At 40.9% G+C, this 13,655-nt stretch overlaps 1 protein-coding gene across 1 annotated transcript in view; it reads right to left on the bottom strand.

Annotated features, from left to right (window-relative positions):
- clic5a (chloride intracellular channel 5a) overlaps positions 1-13,655 on the bottom strand; it is a 21,496-nt gene continuing 7,841 nt past the window's right edge. Inside the window, exons 2-6 of the mRNA XM_061985424.1 lie at positions 10,727-10,836; positions 7,494-7,619; positions 865-971; positions 635-792; positions 1-569 (exon numbers count right to left, since the gene is read on the bottom strand). Coding sequence (XP_061841408.1) covers positions 405-569; positions 635-792; positions 865-971; positions 7,494-7,619; positions 10,727-10,836 — 666 coding nt within the window. The 3' untranslated portion in view covers positions 1-404. The remainder of the gene's footprint in view (positions 570-634; positions 793-864; positions 972-7,493; positions 7,620-10,726; positions 10,837-13,655) is intronic.

The following is a 13,655-nucleotide window of genomic DNA, read 5'->3' as shown; positions in this document are numbered from 1 at the left end:
GCGTAGCACTGCAAGTCGAAGCAGAATAAGTCGATATCACCAGCCAAAGACATAAAAATCAATCATCGATGAAAATATGGAGAAGCTGCCGATGGTATGGTTGACGGAGAAGCAGCTGGAGGGAGAAACCGTAGAAGTCCACTCACCAAGGTAAATACTGTACGTTAGTATTACATTACTTCATTAAACTACTGTAGGATTTTTGTAATACATTCTGTTGCATTGTTTTTCATACAGTATTTCTTATCTAAAAGTTAGTTTGTTCCTGTTTAAAAGTTACCCGTTAAAATTGATTTTGGTTCATTTAAATGGGCTGCCTTGTTTTGCAAAATACGAGTTTTTCCACAGACCCCAAAAAACTGGTAACTGTTGGTACCGCTGTACATGGACAGGGTTGTTGCAACTCATTTCCCGAGAACTTTTGCAACATCCTTATAGGCCAGCTCGATTTCCACATCAGCTGCACACGTGTTGGTGAACTCATCTCGGCCGTAGGCGTTGCCAAGGTAGCGCCACACGCCTCGGAATTGGGACGGGATGTCGTAATTGCGGTATTTCTTTGCCACCACCTGCCGAAACAACCGACGCTAAAAGTTGAATAGAGCAAACAAGGTTAGAGACGTCTCTGCGTTACCTTGACAACGTGAAGTTTGGGAAGAAGGTTGCAGTCAGCTAGCGTTAGCTCGTCACCGTCCAGATATTTGCGCGTTGATTCGCCATCGTCAAGCGGTAGAGGGTTCAGGAGATACTCGTCTAGCTTGGCCAGAGCCTTGTTGAGACTTTGCTCGAGTGCTGAAAGACACGAGTGCTCCAAGGCCTGAGAAACGGAGGCAGGATGCAAACGTGTTTGCTGCTTTGACTTACCACCATTTTTATTTGGACTCGTGTTTTTGATGTAAGCCGAGAACTTGGCAAACACGTCGTTTCCCGCCGTGTTGGACTCACGGTTCTTCACTGCAAGTTTGGGATACCTGAGGAAGAAGGCGCCCAGGGAGGACATTTGGATTTCAGATGGGGAGAGAGAGGCACTGTCGCTATACCGATTGGTACAGGAAGACCTGATCAGTCCAGGCATGCGCGAAGACTACGTTACTTCATTTAAAAAAAAAAGTTTTACAACAGAGCTTCTGCAAAGTCTCATGCTGTTATATTTGAATGTTTTATTTATGCGTTGTATAAAAAGAATAGCTTACCTAGTAGTAAAAGAGAATAAAAATCCAAAACCAGTAAAGTTGGCACATTGTGTAAATGGTAAATAAAAATAGAATACAATGATTTGCAAATCCTTTTCAACCTATATTCAATTGAATAGACTGCAAAGACAAGATACTTAATGTTAGAAATGGAAAACTTAGTTATCTTTTGCAAATATTAGCTCATTTGGAATTTGATGCCTGCAACATGTTTCAAAAAAGCTGGCACAAGTGTTAGGTTAAAGTTAAATTGCCAATGATTGTCACACACATACCAGGTGTGGCGAAATTATTCTCTGCATTTGACCCTCACCCTTGATCACCTTCTGAGAGGTGAGGGGAGCAGTGGGCAGCAGCAGTGGCCGCGCCCTTGAATCATTTTGGTGATTTAACCTCCGATTCCAACCCTTGATGCTGAGTGCCAAGCAGGGAGGTAATGGGTCCCATTTTTATAGTCTTTGGTATGACTCGGCCGGAGTTTGAACTCACAACCAACCGATCTCAGGGCGGACAATCTAACCACTAGGCCACTGAGTAGGTGGCAAAAAGTCTGAAAAAGTTGAGGAATGCTCATCAAACACTTATTTGGAAAATCACAGGTGAACAGGGTAATTGTGAACAGGTGGGTGCCATGCTTGGGTATAAAAGCAGCTTCTATGAAACGCTCAGTCATTCACAAACAAGGATGGGGCGAGGGTCACCACTTTGTGAACAAATGCGTGAGCAAATGGTCGAAAAGTTTAAGAACAACATTTCTCAACCAGCTATTGCAAGGAATTTAGGGATTTCACCATCTACGGTCCGTAACATCATCAAAAGGTTCAGAGAATCTGGAGAAATCACTGCAAGGCCGAAAACCAACATTGAATGCCTGTGACCTTGGATCCCTCAGGCGCTACTGCATCAACAAGTGACATCAGTGTGTAAAGGATATCACCACAAGGGCTCAGGTACACTTCAGAAAACCACTGTCAGTAACTACAGTTCGTCGTTACATCTGTAAGTGCAAGTTAAAACTCTATTATGCAAAGCCAAAGCCATTTAACGCTGCCGGCTTCGCTGGGCCCGAGCTCATCTAAGATGGACTGATGCAAAGTGTAAAAGTGTTCTGTGGTCTGACGTGTCCACATTTCAATTTGTTTTTGGAAACTGTGGACCTCGTGTCTTCCAGACCAAAGAGGAAAAGAACCATCTGAATTGTTATAGGCTCAAAGTTGAAAAGCCAGCATCTGTGATGGTATGGGGGTGTATTAGTGCCCAAGGCATGGGTAACTTACACATCTGTGAAGGCACCATTAATGCTGAAAGGTACATACAGGTTTTGGAGCAACATATGTTGCCATCCAAGCAACGTTATCATGGACGCCCCTGCTTATTTCAGCAAGACATTGCAGCCACGTGTTACAACAGCGTGACTTCATATTAAAAAAGTGCGGGTACTAGACTGGCCTGCCTGTAGTCCAGACGTGTCTCGCATTGAAAATGTGTGGCGCATTATGAAGCCTAAAATACCACAACGGAGACCCCGGATTGTTGAACAACTTCAGCTGTACATCACACAAGAATGGGAAAGAATTCCACTTCAAAAATTGGTCTCTTCAGTTCCCAAACATTTACTGAGTGTTGTTAAAAGGAAAGGCCATGTAACACAGTGGTAAAAATGCCCCTGTGCCAACTTTTTTTGCAATTTGTTGCTGCCATTAAATTCTAAGTTAATGATTATTTGCAAAAAAAAATTTAGTTTCTCAGTTCGAACATAAAATATCTTGTCTTTGCCGTCTATTCAATTGAATATAAGTTGAAAAGGATTTGAAAATCATTGTATTTTGTTTTTATTTACCATTTAAACAACGTGCCAACTTCACTGGTTTTGTGTTTTGTATAAAACTAGAGGTAGATTTCAAAAATCGCCACAATCTCCAACCACTTTCACTCTTCAGTCAATGCAACAAATGACTCCATCCATCCATCCATCCATACATTCACTACCGCTTGTCCCTTTCGGGGTCATGGGGGGAGGGAGGGGTAGGCTGGAGCCTATCCAAGCTTTACTCTGGCAGAAATCAGGGTACACCCTGGACAATTGGCCCCCTCACCGCAGGCACTTAACTTAAATCTGTATCTGCGGCCTAACAAAAAGTAGACTTTAAAATTGTCAGTACAGTATTGGGAATTTATATATTTGATGTACCGTATTTTCTGGACTATAAGCCGCTACTTTTTTCCTACGCTTTGAACCCTGCGACTTATAAAGCAGTGCGGCTATTTGATGGATTTTTCTTTGATAATAATGTTTTGCATTTAACATATAGTGTTGAGTATTGCCGCATGAGTGATTGTTTACCTGAGCCGGTGTTTCGTCTGCAACCGGACGTGCAAGACATCGGAATACGACACCTTTCGATTTTGCGTGAATCGATGCCCGGTAACAGTGATGTGCAAGGTCCTTTGGAAAATGTAGTGAGCTTAGCTACAAGTTGCTCTCTATCCCCGGACAATTGTATCAAGCTGCACTACAAGCTCCACGGCAAAAGTAGCTAGCTACATCAAAACTACATTTCTATCTATGTGCCCACATGTATAATATCAATGTTAATATAATTGAGAGTGTCCAAATATTACTATTAACTATCTGTCATTTAGCTGGGGACACCCGACAACTACCTCTAGGGGTCCCCGCACCCCACTGTATTTATTTAGTTTGCCTTTTCTTTGGCCCACCCCTATAATGTTATTCATTTTATCTACCTACAGTAAAAAACAGCATCTATATATGTCTTGACACAAAAAACAATGTCGTCAGCGAGGACGATGATTGGCTGGGTGGGCAGATCATGGCCTGCTCACGCTGTCGGACTGACACACAACAAGACCGCTTCGCTCCGGCAGCCCGAGCAGGGACGTGCACATGATTATAGAGGGGCAGGGGCTCAAAGTCAGAAAAGGGCAGGAAATTTTTTTTGGTCCTTTACACAATATGGAAATTAATGTAAAATTAAATTTGCTAATAGGAAGCTAACTACTTAGCTGTGTGTCCTTTGTAGGTAAAAGTGATTGCCATTTCTTTTGTGTCAACAAATTATTGTCATAATGAGTTAATTCACATTATCATAGGCTTGGAAGACATGAAAAGCAACAAAACACTGGTTTATTATTAGGCTATTTTTTGTTAAAGATAAGCACTTTAATATTGAACATTGAACAGTGCAACATGAACTTTGAAAAAAAATACAAAAATAAATACCCAAATGGAAAAAACTTCAATGTGAAAATCTGTCCTTCTTCCCTTAACTTGATGAAAACACCATCAAGTTGTAACTTATGGTCTTTCTCACTTAATGCTCAGACTAAACAACTGAAACGCAATACAGGCCCAAAAATATGGACCAGGGGCCAGTAGAGGGCTGTAGGATGGAGGCCACCCATACCCAAATATGCTCCTCAATGTAAATTCAGGGCTTCCATGGTGCTAGTACTTGGTTTTAGCCATGCATTAAGAGGTCTGCTACCCTTAGCTGCTTCCTGGCGCTCCTTCTCCTTCCTTTTCTGTATCCTTTCTTTTTTTGGCATTGTGCTGCAGGCATAATCAACATGAATCAAGTTTAAATACAGATGGTAATATTCCTAACAGATAACCTACATCTTATATCCCCAGAATGCTGAAATTATTATTATTATTAATAATAATAACAATAATAATAACTATTATTATTATTATTATTATTATTATTATTATTATTATTATTATTATTATTATTATTATCATTATCATTCTTCTTCTTTTTATTATTGTTATTATTATCATTATTATTATTATTATTTTGTTAACCCACACAGTAATAGCAAAGTCACAATAAACTTTATATCTAAACCTCTACTGTGAGAGAAATGTGATCCGCCGTAAACACAGTGCATTTTATTTTGAAAATGAACCCGGTGTTTTATTATGTATTTTGTACACTACTTCCTGTCCCGCACGATCCGCTCTGCTCTGTGCGGAATTGATGTGCCGTGCTCAATTGATGCGCCGAATTGAATAATAGAATAATACAGCGTTTTCTGAAATATTACCCATATTAGATGCTGAATAAGTGGACGGCGACTAGACCATAACTCACAGGTTCAAGTTGCTCCACTGTCACGTCTCCTCAGGGGCGCAGTTGGCTCTCTCTCCTCTCACTTACTCACTCACTCGCCCTCTCTCTCTCTCTCTCTGGCGGAAGCGGCAGGCTCAAACAACCCGGTATTACAAGAAAACGTGGAGTTTTTGTACCGCTGAGTTTTTTTACATCCCTGACAGGAATTTATTAATGTTATTTAAAGAAAAAGAAAAAAACACACACACACACAGGCAGAGGGCACTTTTTAAGACGAGGCAAAAAAGGGCAGGGGCTCAAGCACCCATAGGGCCCTATGTGTGCACGTGCCTGAGCCCGAGCCAGGGAAATTCGTAGGTGGTGTTCTCAAACGGCAAGTACCGGCACTACGTTTCGCTCATTGAAATTGAAGGCGAGATGGTTTATGTAACATGCACGCTATGTCCAGGAAAAAAGCGTTTATCTACGTCTGCCACAAGCGACTCGAATCGCACCTCACATTAGCACATGCCAACATGACACCTGTTGCTGCTGCCAACCCAACCACAAGCCCAAATGCTTCCCTTTTTTAAAATCAGATTTGGAATTTGATTAATCACAGCTTGCATTTGTAAAATTAGCTTCAGAAAAGACCCCAATATTAGTACACAATTGCAATTTATTGTCAGAATGTAATTCATTTTTAAACATTTTACTCAAATGCATGTCATTTATTTGCACAGTTTTATCTAAAGTTTTTTCAGGGTGTATTTTGGTATACAGGTGCAGAGAATTGCACTACTTCTTTGTGTCTTATACTGTGTTTTATACTTTCAATATTTAAAGTTATTACTTTACGGATTATTTATTTTTATACATTTTTATTTCCATGCATATCATATGGCACACTGCAGTCTTTTGAGTTCAGATAAATAAATGCAGACTGTTCTAAAATACTGTATGTAGTGTTTTTATTCTTCAATCAGTTAACGACTTTGACGTTAAAGATGTTTATCATCACAATAGTGTACAAAATAACGATCGCGCCACAGTTACTTTTCTAGATAACTAATTACTCTTTCAAAGAGGTAACTGAGTTACCAACTCAATTACTTTTCAGGAGAAAACATTTGCAAATGTAACTACGGTAATTACTTTTTGAAGGTAAGATGACCAACACACTAAACCGGGGGTCAGAAACCCGCGGCTCTATGCGGCTCTTCAGCGCCGCCCTAGTGGCTCCCTGGACCTCTTTCAGAGATGTGTGAAAATGGAAAAAGATTTAAACAAAAAATATATTTTTTGTTTAAATATATTTTCTGTAGGAGGACAAACATGACATAAACCTTCCTAATTGATAGAAATCCCACTGTTTGTATTAAACATGCTTCACTGACGAGAGCATTTGGCATCCTACTAATTTCAGCGATCCTTGAACTCATCGTAGTTTGTTTACATGTACAAGTTTCTCAAAGCTACATTTCTATCTATGTGCCCACATTTATAATATCAATGTTAATGTAACTGAGAGTGTACAAATATTACTATTAACTATCTGTCATTTAGCTGGGGACACCCTACAACTACCTCTAGGGGTCCCCACACCCTACTTTATGTATTTATTTATTTAGCTTGCCTTTTCTTTGGCCCACTCCGATAATATTATTCATTTTCTCTACCTACAGTAAAAAACAGCATCTATCTATAATCTCGACAAAAAAACCCACTGTCGTCAGCTTGAAGCGTCCCTCTTTCTCCGACTCCTTTTTTGCCATGTGACATGAGTGCGTGTCTGTTATGATTTTGCTTACTAGTTTCGATTACCCGCCTTATCTTGCTTCTGATTGGCCCGTCTGTAATGTTTCACCCTAACCTTAGCCAATTGTGACTCATCATACGAACACCAACCAATCATCATGGATTTTCTCCGTACATATGGATGTTCTTATTCATCCAGGTCATTCTATTTTCTAAAATTTTTTTTTGTGCCCGGATTTGCAGTCCATTTTCTCTCTTTGTAGCTTACAGCTTTGAAGGCAGCTACCTCGCTACATGGGTTTAAAAGTAGCTAAGCTACAGAAAAAACTACTCGTTAAAAAGGTAGCTAAGCTACTGGAAAATGTAGTTAAGTTACGTAGCTTACATCACTGGTCGTACCCACGGAATTTGGTCAGTGCCTGTAAAAGTACGGAATTATGTATGTGCAAGTGTGTGCAAGGTTTACTTGGGCGGAGCCAACTCCTCCTCCAGGTATTCCTCGATTTTATTGACGTCAGTAAGCACCTCCCCCTGGAAGGTGAGAAAGGGTGGGTGTGTCCCCGGGGCCAGGTTGTGAAGGTCAGCTGGTTTCCTGATCGGAGAGGAGAAACTTCCTTTTCAGTATCACCTTTTTCATGAGACAAAGTTACACCTTGACAGTCCTGAGTAAACCATTTTTGTTTTGGTTTTACAGTACTGGAAAATGGACTAGATGTAAACACAAGTAACAGCACAAGTCTTGGGTGTAGTGTCTTTACTTGGTTGGTTTTATTTAAAGTGACTAAGGTGTAATTTATTTATTTTTACCGTAAAATTTAAAAACATTTTTTTACAGTGAATACCTGATTTTAAGGTAAAAAACATGTTTGCTTCTTTCAGGTATTTACTGCGAAATAAAGTCAGTAGACGTGATTAAAACTCTATGTTGTCACTTTTATTTGCTTGGTTAACTTCCGTTTTTTTTTACTGTAAAATCGACTTACTTTTTTGTTTTTTTACAGTGAATACTTGATTTTATAGTTTTGCTTCAGTAGGCAAAATTGGACGTGACATTTAGTTCATTTTGCTGTTCTCAAGCATTTACTGTAAAAAAAAAAAAAAGGTTTACTGTAAAATTCACAGTGGTTTTTACACCAAATTACTGTAAATTGAAAAATTGTAATATTCTGGTGACAGATCTGTCTTTTTTTTTTTTTTATCGTAAAATCTGCGACTTTTCATTTTACAGTACCTTACCGCAAATTGCAAAAACAGTATCACTTTTTTGGTATTTTTACGATAAAATTTTGGCAACTGAGCTGACGTTTCTTTCCCATAAAATCTACCCGCGGTGTAAGTTTTACAGTGCAATACTGTAAATTGCAAAATCTTTATTGAAAAAATTTGGCGACTGAGCTGCCATCTTTTTTTTTACAGTGAATACCTGATTTTATGAAAAAAAAAAAAAAGTTTCAGTTTCATTTGACAAAATTTGACCTGGCATTTTGTGTTTGTCAGTAATTCACTGTCAAAAAAAAAAGTGAGTCGACTTACGGTAAACATTTTTTACTGTAAAATCTACAGCCAATGTTTTTACAGTGCGTTACTGTAAATTGAAAAACAGCACCACTTTTATTCTTACGATAAAATTCTGCCGACTTAGCTTGCCAGTTTTTTCCCCCGTAAAAATCTACGTGTGGTGTAAGTTTTACAGTGCATTACTGTAAACTGCAAAATTGTACCACCATCTTTATTGAAAACATTTGGCGACTGAGCTGCCAATTTTTTTTTTACTGTGAATACCTGAATTTATGTGTAAAAAAATTAAGTTTCAGTTTCAGTCGTCAAAATTTGATGAGATATTTTGCTTTTGTCAGTTATTCACTGTAAAAAAAAGTGAGTCGACTTACGGTAAAAAATGTTTTTACAGTGCAATACTGTAAATTGAAAAACGGTACCACTTTTATTTTTACGATAAAATTCTGGCAACTTAGCTTGCCAGTTTTTTCCCGCCGTAAAATCTGCCTGGGGTGTAAATTTTACAGTACATTATTGAAACTTGCACTATTGTATTATTTTTTACCGTAAAATCTAAAGACTTTTTCTTTTTATGCGAATAACTGAGTTTATGGTAAAAAAAAAACCCCAACAACAACAAAAAAACTGTAATCTTTAAGGTAAAATTCAGACGACTAGGCTGCCTTTTTTTTTTTTTTTTTATTACTGTGAATACCTCATTTTATAGTAAAAAAAAAAGTTTCAGTTTCAGTCAGCAAAATTTGACGAGACAATTTGCTTTTGTTTTTACCATAAAATTGTGGCGACTTAGCTTGCCAGTTTTTTTCCTAGTAAAAATCTATGTGTGGTGTAAGTTTTACAGTGCATTACTGTAAATTGCAAAATTGTACTTCTGTAATCTTTTTTTTTTTTTTTTTTTTACCGTAAAATGTAATTACTTTTTTTTTTTTTTTTTTTTTTTATGTGAATAACTGAGTTTATGGTAAAAAAAGAGAAAATAAATAAAAACAAAGTTTTTTTTCCATTAGGTAAAATTGGATGTGACATTTTGTTCATTTTGCTTTTTTCAGTTATTCACTTGAAAAAAAATTCAGTCGACTTTATGGTCAAATAAACCCATTTTTACACTAAAATCGACAGTCATTGTTTTAACAGTGCAAATTAAAAAACAGCAAAATTGGACATGACGTTTTGTTCATTTTGCTTTTGTCAGTTATTCATTTAAAAAAAAAGTGAGTTGACTTACGGTAAAACATGTTTTTACAGTGCAATACTGTAAATTGAAAAAAGGTACCACTTTTATTTTTACGATAAAATTCTGGCAACTTAGCTCACAAGTTTAATTCCCTGTAAAAATGTACCTGTGGTGTAAGTTTTACAGTGCATTACTGTAAATTGCAAAATTGTACTACTGTAATCTTTAAGTTTTTTACCGTAAAATCTAATTCCTTTTTTTTAAATGTGAATAACTGAGTTTATGGTAACAAAAAACAACAAAAAAGAAGAAGTTTTTTTCATTACGCGAAATTGGATGTGACATTTTGTTAAAAAAAAGTGAGCTGACTTACGGTAAAACATGTTTTTACAGTGCAATACTGTAGATTGAAAAACTATACCACTTTTATTTTTACGATAAAATTACGATAAAACACGAATCGTAAAATACTGTAAAATATAATTACTTTTTTTTTGTCATAACTGAGTTTATGGTTAAAAAATAATTTTTATTTTTTTTTAAATACGTTTTTTTTCATTTGGCAAAATTGGACGTGACATTTTGTTCAGGTATTTACTGTAAAAAAAAAAAATTCAGTCAACTTTATGGTCAAATAAACCCTTTTTTTTACACTAAGATAAAATTCTGGTGACTGAGCTGCCAGTGTTTTTTTCACCATAAATGCTATGGCCGTTGTTTGTACAGTGCATCACTACAAATTAAAAAAAACTGCACAACTTTTATTTTCACAGTAAAACTTTACCGTTTCTTACTGTAAAACCTACCGAGTGTTTATTGTTTATTTGCAGTGGATACCCGAGAGAAGCAAAACCAGCAAAGCATCACGTCCAGTTTTCCAAGTGAATCCAAACTTTCCCCACAGAGGCTGCAGCGGTAAACGTCATCTGAGCGAAGCCTTGTGACCCCGATGATGCCAGGTGTGACACATGGTGGTTGTCTACATTCGTCAGTTCAAGCATTCGTACCTCTTCAGGTCAACGGTGGTGACGTTGAAGACCACGCCTTTCAGCCAAAGAACCATGAAGAGACGCTGCGAGAATGGACAGTTTCCAATGCTCTCCCCATCACTGCCAGCCTGGACACACACACACACACACACACACACACACACACACACACACACACACACACACACACACACACACACACACCAGTATGACTTTAAAGTGAAGCAGTTTTGTCCCATACTACTACACACTGATATAACACACTCACCCCACAAAGAGCACCTTTATAAACAATCACTTTTTTTATTTTGCATTAGGGAATTTGGGTTGTGTGTGTGTGTGTGTGTGTGTGTGCATGAATGTGTGTGTGTGACACGGTAACACGAGCCCAGCATGAATAATCCACACTGCTTCCATTAGCTGCTTCACTGCTCATCTATGAACTGACTTTTCCTGCTGTTTTCTAATAATAAGAAGTCTTTACCTTGATTTTACTTGTTGACTTCCCTCACTAGATGAACAAATGTTGCTAAGAATGCCCGATAAACAACCCTGATTGAAACACGACTGGGATGTGGGTGGTTGACGAGCCTCTTTTGTGCTTGCTGGTTGTTATATCTCTCTAAAGCCATTCAGGAATGCAGCTCACATCTGTTGGATTTATTTTTTCTTTCTTTTATTACTATTATCTTTTTTTTATTTGTATATATGTATCATGATACATATATATATATATATATATATATATCCATCCATCCATTTTCTACCGCTTTTCCCTTTGGGGTCGCGGGGGGCGCTGGTATATATATATATAAAATTATATATCAGACAAAGAGCAGCTCGAAGACCTCGATGAAGAACACAAACCAAGGACCCAGATTTCCCTCGCCCGGACGCGGGTCACCGGGGCCCCCCTCTGGAGCCAGGCCCGGAGGTGGGGCACGATGGCGAGCACCTGGTGGCCGGGCCTGTCCCCATGGGGCCCGGCCGGGCACAGCCCGAAGAGACAACGTGGGTCCCCCCTCCAATGGGCTCACCACCCATAGCAGGGGCCATAGAGGTCGGGTGCAGTGTGAGCTGGGCGGAAGCCGAGGGCAGGGCACTTGGCGGTCCGATCCTCGGCTACATAAGCTGGCTCTTGGGACGTGAAACGTCACTTCGCTGGGGGGGAAGGAGCCTGAGCTAGTGCGTGAGGTGGAGAAGTTCCGGCTAGATATAGTCGGACTCACTTCAATGCACAGCAAGGGCTCTGGAACCACTTCTCTTGAGAGGGGATGGACTCTCTTCCACTCTGGCGTTGCCGGCAGTGAGAGGCGACGGGCTGGGGTGGCAATTCTTGTTGCCCCTCGGCTCAAAGCCTGCACGTTGGAGTTCAACCCGGTGGACGAGAGGGTAGCTTCCCTCCGCCTTCGGGTGGGGGGACGGGTCCTGACTGTTGTTTGCATTTACGCGCCAAACGGCAGCTCAGAGTACCCACCCTTTTTGGATTCACTCGAGGGAGTACTGGAGAGTGCTCCCCCGGGTGATTCCCTCGTTCTACTGGGGGACTTCAACGCTCATGTTGGCAGCGACAGTGAAACCTGGAGAGGTGTGATTGGGAAGAATGGCCGCCCGGATCTGAACCCGAGTGGTGTTCTGTTATTGGATTTTTGTGCTTGTCACAGATTGTCGATAACAAACACCATGTTCAAACATAAGGGTGTCCATATGTGCACTTGGCACCAGGACACCCTAGGCCGCAGTTCCATGATCGACTTTGTAGTTGTGTCATCGGATTTGCGGCCTCATGTTTTGGACACTCGGGTGAAGAGGGGGGCGGAGCTTTCTACCGATCACCACCTGGTGGTGAGTTGGCTGCGATGGTGGGGGAGGATGCCAGACAGACCTGGCAGGCCCAAACGCATTGTGAGGGTTTGCTGGGAACGCCTGGCAGAGTCTCCTGTCAGAGAGAGTTTCAATTCCCACCTCCGGAAGAACTTTGAACATGTCACGAGAGAGGTGCTGGATATTGAGTCCGAGTGGACAATGTTCCGTACCTCTATTGTCGAGGCGGCCGATTGGAGCTGTGGCCGCAAGGTAGTTGGTGCCTGTCGTGGCGGTAATCCTAGAACCCGTTGGTGGACGCCGGCGGTGAGGGATGCCGTCAGGCTGAAGAATAAGTCCTATCGGGTTCTTTTGGCTCATGGGACTCCTAAGGCAGCAGACAGGTACCGACAGGCCAAGCGGTGTGCGGCTTCAGCGGTCGCGGAGGCAAAAACTTGGACATGGGAGGAGTTCGGGGAGGCCATGGAAAAAGACTTCCGGACGGCTTCGAAGCAATTCTGGACCACCATCCGCCGCCTCAGGAAGGGGAAGCAGTGCAGTGTCAACACCGTGTATGGTGGGGATGGTGCTCTGCTGACCTTGACTGCGGATGTTGTGGATCGGTGGAGGGAATACTTCGAAGACCTCCTCAATCCTACCAGCACGTCTTCCTATGAGGAAGCAGTGCCTGGGGAATCTGTGGTGGGCTCTCCTATTTCTGGGGCTGAGGTTGCCGAGGTAGTTAAAAAGCTCCTCGGTGGCAAGACCCCGGGGGTGGATGAGACCCGCCCGGAGTTCCTTAAGGCTCTGGATGTTGTGGGGCTGTCTTGGTTGACAAGACTCTGCAACATCGCGTGGACATCGAGGGCGGTACCTCTGGATTGGCAGACCGGGGTGGTGGTTCCTCTCTTTAAGAAGGGGAACCGGAGGGTGTGTTCCAACTATCGTGGGATCACACTCCTCAGCCTTCCCGGTAAGGTCTATTCAGGTGTACTGGAGAGGAGGCTACGCCGGATAGTCGAACCTCGGATTCAGGAGGAACAGTGTGGTTTTCGTCCTGGTCGTGGAACTGTGGACCAGCTCTATACTCTCGGCAGGGTCCTTGAGGGTGCATGGGAGTTTGCCCAACCAGTCTACATGTGCT

The sequence above is a fragment of the Nerophis lumbriciformis genome, linkage group LG23, assembly GCF_033978685.3.
Source record: "Nerophis lumbriciformis linkage group LG23, RoL_Nlum_v2.1, whole genome shotgun sequence".
NCBI lineage: Eukaryota > Metazoa > Chordata > Actinopteri > Syngnathiformes > Syngnathidae > Nerophis > Nerophis lumbriciformis.
This window is presented reverse-complemented; position numbering and strand designations above follow the sequence as displayed.